Source organism: Chenopodium album, chromosome 22 (assembly GCF_948465745.1).
Source record: "Chenopodium album chromosome 22, dcCheAlbu1.1, whole genome shotgun sequence".
In the NCBI taxonomy this organism is placed as follows: domain Eukaryota; kingdom Viridiplantae; phylum Streptophyta; class Magnoliopsida; order Caryophyllales; family Amaranthaceae; genus Chenopodium; species Chenopodium album.
The window spans coordinates 20,142,422-20,155,657 of NC_137855.1; the positions used below are offsets into that span (position 1 = coordinate 20,142,422).

Here is a 13,236-nt window from a genome sequence, read left to right on the forward strand (position 1 = left end):
CTTTCAATCAGCATGGTTCTAGCCATTTCCTCAACGGTTCGATTCTTCCTTTCCACAACCCCATTCTGTTGGGGAGTTCTTGGAGCTGAGAAGTTATGGTTCATGTCATTTTCCCTGCAAAACGCATCGAATCTTGAGTTCTAAAATTCAGTTTCGCGATTGATCGAGGGTTACAGTAGTGTCGTTGGTCTACTAACCCTAATCAAATTAATTATTTATAACCTAAACTACCCTAATACGAGTATAGGGGTAAGTAAACGGTCGAACCCAAAAGGACTAAGTGTATCAATCTATGCTAATTAGACTACTAGGAAAGCTTGTGAGATAGAGAGAGGTTCAAATAAACATAACTTAGAGCAAACAACTAAAACTAGGGAAAGTGAATCCAATTACATCAATGCATTCAACAACATCAAACAATTAGATGAAAACGACCTCTATTAGGAACATTTAACACATTTAACTCACTCTCGCACAATTAAGCATGTTAATTATCCTACTAAACTAATTCACTCTCGTGCAACTAGCCTAGCAAAGGTATGGAAGAGTTTAGACCCTCAACCAACTCACTCTCGACAATTGATTGAAAGAACAATTAAGAACATAGAATCAATTAGCTAAAAAGGTTCTAGTCCATAAAAGCATCATCCATACACAATAATCAAGAAACAATTTCATACAAATCACAATTAATCATTAAATTAATTAACATAACCTTCATCCATTTCCCTAGAACAAAACCTAAGCTAACATGATGAACAAAAACATGGAAAACAAGGTAAAATAATAATAAAAGCAAGAGTCAAATAACTAAACTAATTAATCTACTCAAATAAACAATTAAATAAGCAAAAACAATAATAAATAAAACCAATAAAGGTGAGAGAAAGTTAGGAAGACTCATTAAATTTATGAGAGGAAAAATTCACAAATTTGCTTCTTCAAAATCCAAAAAACTCCATGAATAATCCAAGCTTTCTCTCTCTAAACTAATCTAACCCTAAGAGAGAGAAAATAAAAGAGCTAAACTACTCTAATCTAATCTAGGGTAAAATAAAATGTTGATAGTTATTGAAAGTTGTGATAAAATAACCCCAAAGGGGTATTTATAATACAAGCTAAAAATAAAATAAAATAAAATAGAAAATAAAACTAAACTAAGGGCCTGTTCATATTTACTGAATTGAGCTGAACTGAACTGAACTGAACTGATTGGAACTGAACTGATTGGAACTGAACTGAACTGAACTGAACTGAACTGAATTGAGCTGAAATGAATATTTTATGTGAGAGAGAAATTAATAGCTGAACTGAACTGAACTGAACTGAACTGATTGGAACTGAACTGAACTGATTGGAGCTGAACTGAACTGAAATTAAGTAAATGTGAACAGACCCTAAAACAAATAAAATAACTTAACTAAAAAAAAAAAAAAAACTAAACTAAAAATAAAAGGAAAATAAAAAAGAAACTAAACCCCAAAAATCCCCAAAATTCCCACGCATCAGCAACCCTGAAATCTTCCTCCATGGCTGCTATGCTTCATCATCCATTCACGCATCCATCATCACCGTTCATCAATCAAGCCTCAATCAAGGCCGTTTAATTTTCATTAAACTCACGTGAGAAGCTCGTGATTGAACCAACATTTACGCGCCCGCGAAGACGTCGCGCAAACCTTCTGCCACGACTCTGATTTGGACTCCAATTTGTGTACGCCTTCTGACAGACCTGCGCGCCCGCGGTGGAGGCTTGAGATGGTATGAGTTGCGCGGCTATAAGGTAAGTAATTTGGTGGTGATTTGGGTGGTTGTTGTTGATTGGAGGTGGTAATTTGCAGTGGCTGGGAGTAGTGTTGTTGCTGCATGTGGAGGCTGGGAGCTTCTTGGGTGGTGCTTGCGTGGGGCTGCTTATTGCGGCTGCGGTTGTGGCTGGTGGTGAATTCCGCAGGTGAGTGATGGTGGTAGAATTGAGGTGCGGGATTGCGTGGCTGGTGGTTGTAAGTTGGAGTTATTATTGGTGAGTGTGAGGATGCGTGGTAAGGTGAGAGATGGTGGTTGTTGTATGGGATGACATCTGGGCATGACTGATATTTTGTGAAAACACACGACCAGGCTTTAATAATTGTAAAGAAGATGCTGATATGTTACAGAAAGAAGACATGTCGGCCTGCCGAAATTCAACACGTGGCAACAGAAGCTCAACAGTTGGCACAAAAGGCTCTGCATGGATGAGAGCCACCTGTCAAGGTAAACTATTATAAATAGTAGGTAAGACATCATTAATGAGGGCATTAATTACACTCTCTCTATTCTCTCTCTACTTTCTCTCTCTTACTTATCTTCTTTTCTCAAACACTTTCTGACTTTATCATCGGAGTGGTTATCCCCGGATCACCCCGGGGTTAGCTAACTTCTTCTCATTGTGTAGGTTCTCAGCTTGCCGATAGGAGTATCAGAATCTCAAGTCCGAGTTCTTGGAGAAGTTAGGATCAGACAGAAACAATTTGGCGCTAGAAGGAGGGGACAGTTGATCACTTCTATCGCCTAAGAACCTCACACAAAACACATATACAACAATAATAATCATGGCCGGAAACAATGGAATACCAGTAGGACAGCCCCAGGTGGAGATAGTAGATGAAACCCATACCCTAGAGGATAATCAGTTCCATATGCCGATAACCCCCCCTGCAGGAGGAGGAGAGGCAGAGGATCCTATGGCGGCATTCACCCCAGACGAGTTAGAAACAGCTGCAAGAGTAATGAGTGCAATGAGTAGAAAGAGGAAGGAGGCTGAGGCAGCACGGGCTGAAAGAGAAGCTGCTCAGGCAGATAGGGGAATATTGCACCGAAACCAGGAAGAACAGTATGACCAGTTGGAGAACCCGTCGAGGAGGCCCCGAAATGAGTCGTCAGTAAGGACGCATACAACATCACGGCAGGATAAGCAATCCTCGAGTCGTGTTGTGAATACCAGAACTCAGCAGCAGATAGAGGGTGAAGATGCCGACTTGTAGGTATGATGGAAGAGGGGATCCGGCAAGATTCATAACGTCCTATGAAGGGCACATGATGCTGTATACTAATTCGGATGCAGTTTGGTGTAAAGTCTTCCCGACAACTCTGATTGGGGCTGCAGCCGATTGGGTTAACAACCTTGAAATCGGGTCAATAGATAGTTTTGAAAAACTGACCGAGATGTTTGTGGGTCAATATGTCAGTAACAGCGTGAGGTAGAGAACCTCTGGAGAATTGATGGCTGTGGAGCAGAAACCGGATGAATCTTTGAGGGATTACATCAGGCGATTTAACAATGAGGCAAATACCATTCCGAAACTACAGCAGGAAATAGCTGTGATGGCTTTGATGAATGGGTTGGTTGATTCGGATTTTAAAAGATATCTTACAAGGAAGAGCCTGCCGACACTGGCAGCAGCGTTCAGCAAAGCTCATGATTACATAAAGAGTGAAGAGCTGATGAAAACGAGTAGCAGGCATGTGGTTGTCGGAAAGGGGCAAAATCAGTATGAAGGGACCTCATCTGGAGGAAGCAGACCGAGAACTCCTGCCCCAGGAAGGGGAGGAGGAAGTTGGCAAGATACCAGACCGACAAGGCTGCCAATGAGATACAGCACCTACACCCCCCTGAATACGCCAAGGGCTGCAATCTACTCAGTGAATCAGAACAGAGAAGATTGGTCAAGGCCGATTCCCATGAAAGCAAGGTCGAGGGACGTGAAGAAGTACTGTATGTTCCATAGGGATGTGGGGCATTATACAGAAGAGTGTACCCAATTGAAGGACAACATTGAGGAGTTGATCAGGAAAGGGCACCTAACACAATACCGGTTAAATACCGGCAGAAATCAACAACCGACACAAGCTGTTGAGAGGCAACAGATAGAAGTAAGGCCTGAAAGAACTCAAGGAAGAATAGTCCGACAAGGGGACACAGGAATGCCACCGTTATCTACTAGAAGAGTAGGTGTGATAACGGGAGGACCGATTCATGGAGGAACGATTAGTGGGGCAAAGAAGCATTTAGCAGAGCACCGACATCTGGTCTGTGCTTTAGATGTAGATAATCGTCCACGGCCGGCATCAATACCACAAGTTGTGTTTACAGAAGAGGATGCACGAGGTGTAGTGTTCCCACATGATGATCCGTTAGTCCTGATAACCAAGATAAATGGCGCCGACATCAAAAGAGTGCTGGTAGATGGGGGCAGCTCAGCGAATGTTTTGTTTGTTCAAGCTTTTAATGAGATGAATATCGGAAGGCAATACCTGAAACCGGTGTCGTATCCAGTGATCGGGTTTAATGGATCAACTGTAAGGCCGGAGGGGAGCATCGTGTTGCCTGTAAGGATGGGTGATGGACCACAAGCAAGGGATGTGATGGCAGAGTTTTTTGTGGTGGATGTCAAGTCGGCTTATAACGCAATTATCGGCAGACCGATAATTCATGACATGCAGGCTGTTGTATCAACCTACCACTTGGCAATAGCCTATGTGTCAAACTTGGGAGCTGTGGAGAAGGTGTATGGAGGTCAGGTTATGTCAAAAGCCTGTTATGTTACAGCTTTGAAGAATCCCGTAAGCAATGCCACAGTTCCCTGCAACCCAACAAGGGAAGGTGAGCCGACAGTGCAAGATTTGACAATGAAAAACTTTGATGCAAGACCTGAGGAAACACCAAGGCCGTTGCCGGGCGGAGAAACCGTCCAAGTTGAATTGCAGCCAGGCAACCCCAGTAGAACATTCAAAGTTGGGGCTGATATGGATGTGGAGACCAGGTGTAACCTGATAAGTTTGTCACGAGAGAACGCCGACGTCTTTGCGTTCTCGGCCAGTGAGATGCCAGGCATACATCCTGAGGTAATGGAGCATAAGCTGAATGTTGATAGAAAGTTCAGGCCGATAAGGCAGAAGAAGCGCAATTTCTCAACTGAGAAGATAGAAGCAATCCAGGCCGAGGTGAATAAGCTCTTAGCAGCAGGGTTTTTAGAGCCCTGTACATACCTTGAGTGGTTGGCGAATGTAGTAATGGTGAGGAAGCCGACAGGGAAGTGGCGAATGTGTGTGGATTTTACAGATTTGAATAAAGCTTGCCCTAAGGATTGCTACCCATTACCCCGGATAGATAGGCTGGTAGATTCGACCTCTGGTCATGCAATGCTTAGTTTTCTGGATGCATTTTCAGGATATCATCAGGTCAGCATGCATAAGGCTGATAGAAATAAAACGGCTTTTATAACAGATGTAGGTGTGTATTGTTATAAGGCAATGCCGTTTGGGTTGAAAAACGCAGGGGCAACCTACCAGAAGTTGGTAGAAAAGATATTTGAGAAGCAGAAGGGACGCAAGGTTGAGGTGTATGTGGATGATACGATAGTAAAGAGTAAGGAAAAAGGAGACCATATAGCAGATCTGAGAGGGACATTTGGGACTTTGAGGAAATACCAAATGAAGTTGAATCCAGAGAAGTGCGTTTTTGGGGTGAGATCAAGGAAGTTTCTAGGCTTCATGGTCAGTGAACGGGGAATAAATGCGAATCCAGATAAGGTGAATGCGGTTCTTCAAATGAAACAACCAAAAACCATTCGTGATATACAGAGGTTAACAAGCAGGATGGCAGGGTTAACCAGATTTATCAGTAAATCGGCTGATAAGGCACTTCCGTTTTTTATGGTACTAAGAAAGAATAAGGCGTTTGAGTGGGGAAAAGAACAAAGCGATGCCTTAGAAATAGTGAGGAATCATCTTAGATCTCTTCCCACAATTGCCAGGCCTGAGAAGGGAGAAGTGTTACAGTTATACATCTCGGTGTCGCCAAAAACAGTGGCAGCCGTTTTGTTAGTGGAAAGGAGGAAACAATAACAGCCGATTTACTTTGTCAGTCATGTTTTGAATGCGGCAGAGCGCAGATATCCAGTGATAGAAAAAATGGCGTTGGCAGTAATAGTGGCAGCCCGGAAGTTAAGGCCTTATTTTGATGCGCATTCGATAGAAGTTCTCACCAATCATCCCTTAGAGAAATCATTGCGCAAAATGGATACATCAGGTAGATTACTGGCATGGGCAGTTGAGTTGTCGGAGTATGAAATAAGTTACAAGCCAAGAACGTTAATTAAGGCTCAAGCATTATCAGATTTTATTGTTGAAACCACATACACAGACGAAGAAGAGGAGTTGGGAACATGGCAGGTATCAGTTGATGGATCAGCCACAGCAACAGGGGCAGGGGCAGGAATTGTGTTAACGGCTCCAGATGGAAAAATGTTTGAATACGCCATGAAATTCAAATTCAAGGCAACAAATAATGAGGCCGAATATGAAGCTGCGATAGCCGGAATGCAATTGTCAATAGCAGCAGAAGCAAAACGGCTAGTTTTGACAACTGATTCCCAACTGGTATCAAGTCAATTTAGTGGGGAATATGAGACTCAAGAGCCGGCAATGGTGAAGTATTTGGAGAAGATGAAGCAGTTAGCGGCTCAGTTGCAGTACTTTGAGATCAAATTGGTTCCGAGATTGAAAAATGCTCAAGCAGATGCACTGGCAAGATTGGCAAGTTCAAGCTTCAATGACTTGGAAAGAACAGTTATGGTTGAGATTTTGAAACAGAGAAGCATAGATGAGATGTCGGCGGATGTCTGTTGTGTGGAAGTGGGGGATCAATGGTATGATAAAATACTGGCATTTATCGTTCATGGTGTAGGGCCAACAGATAAAGGGGAGCTGAAAAGGTTACGGAAGGACAGTGTGTGGTTCGTTATGTACCAGGGCCAGTTATACAAAAGGGGGTTTTCACTGCCGTTGCAAAGGTGCATAACGGATTTTGAATCAGCAAGGTTAATAGAAGAATTGCACGAGGGAAGCTGTGGTAACCACCTTGGAGCAAGAGCTTTGTCCAGAGAGGCAATGAGAAGGGGATACTACTGGCCGACAATGAACGCAGATGCAGTGGCTTATGTTAAAAGATGTGAGAAGTGTCAAAAGTTTGCCCCAGTTATCAACTTGCCCCCAAATGATCTAACTCCGACATTGAACCCAATCCCTTTTGCCCAATGGGGGATGGATATAGTAGGCCCGTTCCCATCGGCCACAGGTGGACGAAAATATCTGATAGTGGGAATTGATTATTTTACCAAGTGGATAGAGGCAGAACCAGTAACGAAGATAACGACATCGGAGGTGAAAAAGTTTATATGGAAAAATATCTTCACGAGGTTTGGGTTGCCGATGGCAATGGTTTTTGATCATGGAACCCAATTTGACTGTAAGCCAGTCAAAGATCTCTTAATGATGTATAAGGTGAAGTTTGCTTATGCAGCAGTATGCCATCCACAGTCTAACGGCCAGGCAGAAGCAGCAAATAAGCAAATCATAACAGCAATAAAGAAGAAGATCGAAGATGCAAAGGGTTTATGGGCAGATTTGGTACCAGAGATATTGTGGGCAAACAGGACAACAATAAGGGAAGCCACAGGAGCAGTCATACCAGCAGAAGTCGGGTTGCCGACATTTAGGGTTCAGCATTACTTTGAAGACCAAAATGATCTACTCTTACGACAACAATTAGATTTCCTACCAGAGCTAAGAAAGAAAGCAGCAGTTAAGTCAGCTGCGTTTAAAGAAAGAATGTCCAGAGCATACAACAGGAGGGTATCTCATCGGCCGTTACAAGTGGGAGATCTGGTACTACGAAGAACAGCAGCAACTGGTAAGGGTAACGAAGATGGGAAGCTAACTGCAAGTTGGGAAGGGCCTTATCGAATAAGAGATGTCGTCATTCAAGGGTCATTTTATCTGGAAGCCCTGGATGGGACACCTCTAAAAAATGTATGGAACTCGGCTGTATTGAAAAAATACTATGTGTAATGAACAATTTTTATTTTTGAAGCTGATATCAAGAACGATATCGGTGATGAATGAAGAAGTATTCAGACAATGCGCATTGAAATAGGCATCCTCCATTTAACAGAACATCGTTAAATGGGATGGACAGCTCAAAACCGCTTCCATGAAGTTAACAGTTATACAACCTGATCAGTTTTATACGTTAACTCATGAGGTTGCTGGTTCAAAGTATAATACCGGCCAAATCAATTCGAGTATATGCCGATATGAGGCGTAGCTCAGAATGTGATCGCCGAGAGGGTACCTAACTGGCTGAAACAGCAAAGCAGTAGGTGACCGATGTTATAATCTGAACCACCAACCATCGGTTATGAATCAGTATACATAGCTCTACCGCGAACTATGTACACTGAGGGGAGCAAGGAGTGATATGGTATTTGAGGGGTTTTGAAATTTTTAGTACGTAGTGATATCCATAGTATGTTGGTAATTTTTAATCCTATTTTGGTAAGGACCTGATATCTTCCAAAGCCGAGGTTTTGAAGTCTGATATCTTCAGAAGCTGGCGTTTTTTAAAGAAGTTTCCAATGGAAAGTTGTCAGATTTCCGATAAACTATCAGGTAAACTTTATGTTTCGCAAATTCTTTTATATATGCTGAATTAGCAAGGTAATATAGTTATCATAACGGAGTAATCACAAACAGATTAGAAAGTAATGAGTAGAGAACAACACAGTTATGATAAAGAGTGTAAAAATTTGTAGATAGTTAACAAACAACGAAAATAAAAGATAAGCTTACATAACAGATAAAATTAACAATCGACAGGCCTCACCACAAAAAAGGGGTATATGCCGATAAAACAGCACTGTGAAAACAAATGTTCACACATACAAAAGACAATAAAAGTTATAGCTGGTAAGGCCCAATGATACAAGACCCACAAGAGGATGTCGGTGATGACTGCCCGCCCCTTTAAGATTGTGCATTCTCAGACACTGGGGAATCCAAAATGCCGGGATTTCTGAGGCCGTCATCAGCAGTTGGCGCCAAGTTATACAAGTCCTCTTCAGAGAATTGCTGCGCCTCGAAGCCGGAAGGGATCTTGTAGGCTTCTTCGCCGAAAGCCTTTTCAACCTTGGCCCAATCGTCCTTTTTCCAACCGGCGGCATGGGCAATACATCTCTGAGCAGCTGTCCAACCTCCATCAAAACGATCTTGGAGCTTGGAGCAGAACTCATCGGAGGCTATATAACGGCCGACCGCTCTCTGACGAATACCAGGTTTGTCGGCTTCCATTTTTTGAACCTTTTCTTCAAGGCTCTTAATTTTAACCTTGGCATCGTCGAGATCTTACTCAACGGAAGGAAGGCGCTCAATGGCTTTATCTTTTTCAGCAATCTGAGTCTTCAGACTCTGTAATTCCAATTCCAAGCCAGCAACCTTCTCAGCCTTAACCTTCAGCTCCGACATCTCCTTGTCATCTTTTTCTTTTATCTTCCTCAGATCATCCAGGGCCTTTTCGGCATTTTTGATGACTTCCTGCATGGCACTTTTGCTGGCGGAGGCTTGATGATGTTTCTCCTGATAGTAACGATACATCTCAACCAGCTCTGTGCTAGACATGACGGCCTACAAAAATAGATATACCGTAAAAATGGGGAAACCGAGAACGCAACATAAAAATATATATATATAAAAAAAATAATAATATACCTTCATCATGTTATGCATATGAGCAGCAGCAAGGGGGCCGATTGGACCAGCAGGTCTGTCCATCGGCAGCGTCAAGTTGCTCAAGAGCCGATAACCGAGATTCCCACCTTGCATTGGGTCATCGGTTATCATAGATTCATTCCGGCCGACATCCATAGCAGGTTGCCAACGGTCACCGGACGGCAAACCCCTTCAAAACTTCATCTGGAAACCTTCCAGAGACGCGTTCAATCCATTGATTGAACTGATAAGTCAGGGCTGGGATGCTGGAGTCTGACCCAACCGTTGTAGGAGCAATTATGGTGGTTACCTGAGGTTGACGAGGGGATTCAGCAGAAGTGAGATCTTCGATCTCAACACCCTGAATAATCTTCTTCACAACAGCCTCAGGGCTCTTAGCTTTGTTGGCAGTCGGGGACTTCTCGGACACCGGATGATCTTTCTTCTTCTCGGGCGCCGGTTGATCTTTCTTCTTCTCGGCGCTCCCTTCAGGTTGCCTAGGGCTGGAGATCACAATTCCACCTCGCCGATTGGCTAGAGGTGTTAGCTTTCTTTTCTTGGCGTTATCATCAGCCATGATCTCAACTCTTCTTTTGGCACTGATAGCCGGAGCACGGCCGCAAATGGAAGCGAGGGTATCGTAGGGGCTAGAAGCTTTGGGGCAGCGCCTGATAACCCTTTTCCCGTCAGGAGATAGGCCGAGTTGTTTGTTATCCAACTTATCAATACCTGGGAACAAGGAATGTAAGTTCAATCACTTAGATGTAGATAATCTTTTAAAAAAAAAACACAAGGAAAGAAAAAGAAGGAAGAGAAATTTAATAAACAGTACCATAATCGTCAGTCCAACACAGACCGACACGAGATAACGGCGCGTTGCCCAGAATGTAACTTACATTCGGCACCCACACCGTAGGAACAATACGGACCTTGCCGTCACCTTCATCATACTCAGAGATGTCAAAATGATTAACAGCTCTCTCTTCATGTTTCTCAAGATCCCTCTCAGGGATTGAGTCAAAACGGGGATGAGGTCGGAAAAAGGTTCTTCTTAGAGGATAATCCTCAGGAACCGACATGAAAAAGAACCTCGCTTGCCATCCCTTACAACTTGTTAGTTTTGGGTGGACGGTGTATTTGCGAGGTTGAGTATACAAAGACCACCACCCATCCGACTGACCGTCTCTTTTCAAAGTAATCAGTCGCCTAAAAGCGTTAAGGGTTAGGGGATAGTTTCGATATAACATGACCCAGATGATGGCAATAACGGCCCGGATAGTAGGAGGAGTAACCTGAACTAAACAGACGTTCCAGGCTTTTAAGATTTTTGCCACAAAGGGGTGTAGAGGAAAACGGAGGCCGAAGTCTAAATGCTTCATGTAAACGGCCACAGAACCTGCTGGGCAATCTAATACTGAGGCTCCAGATGGGGGAACTGACAGCTCATACCCGTCAGGTAAGTTGAAGAATTTCTTAGCGCGGCGGCAGTAATCTTTCTCAATTGCCGTTTTCCTAAAGTCATCGCTTATCTTCGCCTTGGCCACTTTTCCATCTTTGGCAAGGGTAATAGGTTGACGGAATTCAGCTCCGTCGGTCTCGGAATTATAGCACTCATCCAGACTTTCTTCCTGAATAACTTCTGCCGTCAAGTCGACAATGTCGTCCCTACTCTCATTGTTGACACTGTCTTCTTGAGTCTCGTCATCTCTTAAAACCGAGTTGACGGCTGAATCGTGCACTGGAGATGACGGACCTTCCATAGGGTTTGCAGGGATATCGTCCACAGGTTCTTCTTCGGAAGAACTTACAACCTGACCTTGCCAGGTCTTTTGCTGGATTCAGCTGCCTTAGCGGCCTCAGCTGCCTTAGCTGCTTTGGCGGCCTCAGCGGCTTCACGGGCAGCAGCTCGAGGCTGATAACTGGTACTCTTTACCCTTGGCATAGTGTTTATACCTATATTGCCAACGTTAGTGCCGTATTGATTAAAATAGCGTCTCCCAGTAAAGTTGCGTAAGTGATAACGGACACTAACAGGCTCAACCTCAAGAATTTCAGTATCGGCAGGGATATCAGGGTTAGTAGGGTGAAAGGCACTTTCACGATGAGCAATAGTCCTATGTATCATAAAGGCGCGTTTCTCTTCTTCAGAAGAAACGTCTCAAATGGATAATCAATATTATCAAAAAGGGAAGATGAATTACCCTGGTTACTACCGATTTCTTTGCCTAAGGATTTCCTAATTAAACGACGCCTAGCAGTACTAAGGTTAGGGAAATTCTCTTCAACACTATCTTCCGACATTTAATTTAAACATGAGAAAATAAAACAAAACATGCAAAATCAAGGGGTTAAGGAACGGCAATACCTTCGACAAAAGTCGCTGATACGATGGACTTAAAGTGAGAAGTGACGAAGAAGGAAAGTGCGCTGAATACACTGAGAGGCGTACACCGAAATTAGGAAGAATCCGTCAAAAGCACTTTTTTGTTGGAGAGCAATTGCGATTGAGAAGAATTTGGAAGAGGATGAAAGTGAAATAAAAAAAACGACGGAATTTTTGATCTAAAAAGAAAAACTGAAGAGTCAGTTGAAATGAAAGGCGGTTCAGAAATCCAACGGCCCTGAATCAACAATCAATTTCAAAAAGCAACGGCAGGATTTGTGACACGTGTATTAATTTTCCCGCTTCAAAAAAAAAAAAAAAACGGTTACACTTCAATTTTATAACGAGTAGACCTTATCTGCTATCGGCACACAAGGTCACTTGGGGAGGAAAACGGAGTTTTTCGCTCCCAAGTATTTTATAGCAAGTAGACCTTATCTGCTGTCGGCACACAAGGTCACTTGGGGAGGAAAACGGAGTTTTTCGCTCCCAAGTATTTATAGGGGAGGAAGACAGAGTTTATACAAATAATGCAATACACGGCGTTACGGCACAAAAATTGTCCTCTTACATAGATAATAATAAATAGTACTAAATGTAGCAGGCAAATATAAAACTTCTCAGCAAATTTGTCTGGATACAAGTCAAGCAAGTAAAATGAATTGTGACAATGCCAAGATCACAAGATCAGTAATAAAACTTTGTTAGTAAGCAGTACTTGACAGAGTACAAGAAACGTTGCTACAATAAAATTTACAGCATAAAGAAAAGTCTGGAGAATGAGATGTGGAACCCAAAGTTAGTTTCGTTAGGTTCAGCTTGTTACTCATATAAACTGAGCACGATGATGAATGATCATGCGTCCTCACTTGGGGGGCTAATTGTATGGGATGACATCTGGGCATGACCGATATCTTGTGAAAACACACGACCAGGCTTTAATAATTGTAAAGAAGATGCTGATATGTTACAGAAAGAAGACATGTCGGCCTGCCGAAATTCAACACGTGGCAACAGAAGCTCAACACTTGGCACAAAAGGCTCTGCATGGATGAGAGCCACCTGTCAAGGTAAACTATTATAAATAGTAGGTAAGACCTCATTAATGAGGGCATTAATTACACTCTCTCTATTCTCTCTCTACTTTCTCTCTCTTACTTATCTTCTTTTCTCAAACACTTTCTGACTTTATCATCGGAGTGGTTATCCCCGGATCACCCCGGGGTTAGCTAACTTCTTCTCATTGTGTAGGTTCTCAGCTTGCCGATAGG

The 13,236-nt window shown here is 43.0% G+C and overlaps 1 protein-coding gene across 1 annotated transcript; it reads left to right on the forward strand.

Annotated features, from left to right (window-relative positions):
* The first annotated feature begins 2,720 nt into the window (after positions 1-2,720).
* Positions 2,721-7,887, forward strand: LOC145604072 (uncharacterized). The gene is made up of 7 exons (XM_081660020.1): positions 2,721-3,000; positions 3,101-3,236; positions 3,306-5,052; positions 5,218-5,568; positions 6,211-6,528; positions 6,631-7,257; positions 7,369-7,887. The coding sequence occupies exons 1-7, from the start codon at positions 2,721-2,723 to the stop codon at positions 7,885-7,887; spliced, it is 3,978 nt and encodes a 1,325-aa protein (XP_081516146.1).
* Positions 7,888-13,236: the final 5,349 nt, after the last annotated feature.

Excerpts from the sequence above, each read along its gene's own strand:
- LOC145604072 (XM_081660020.1), top strand. The coding sequence starts at position 2,721 with ATGGCGGCATTCACCCCAGACGAGTTAGAAACAGCTGCAAGAGTAATG. Across the intron at positions 3,237-3,305 it reads TATGTCAGTAACAGCGTGAG|GCGATTTAACAATGAGGCAA; the intron begins GTAGAGAACCTC and ends GGATTACATCAG. Across the intron at positions 7,258-7,368 it reads TTGGGTTGCCGATGGCAATG|GCAGAAGCAGCAAATAAGCA; the intron begins GTTTTTGATCAT and ends TCTAACGGCCAG.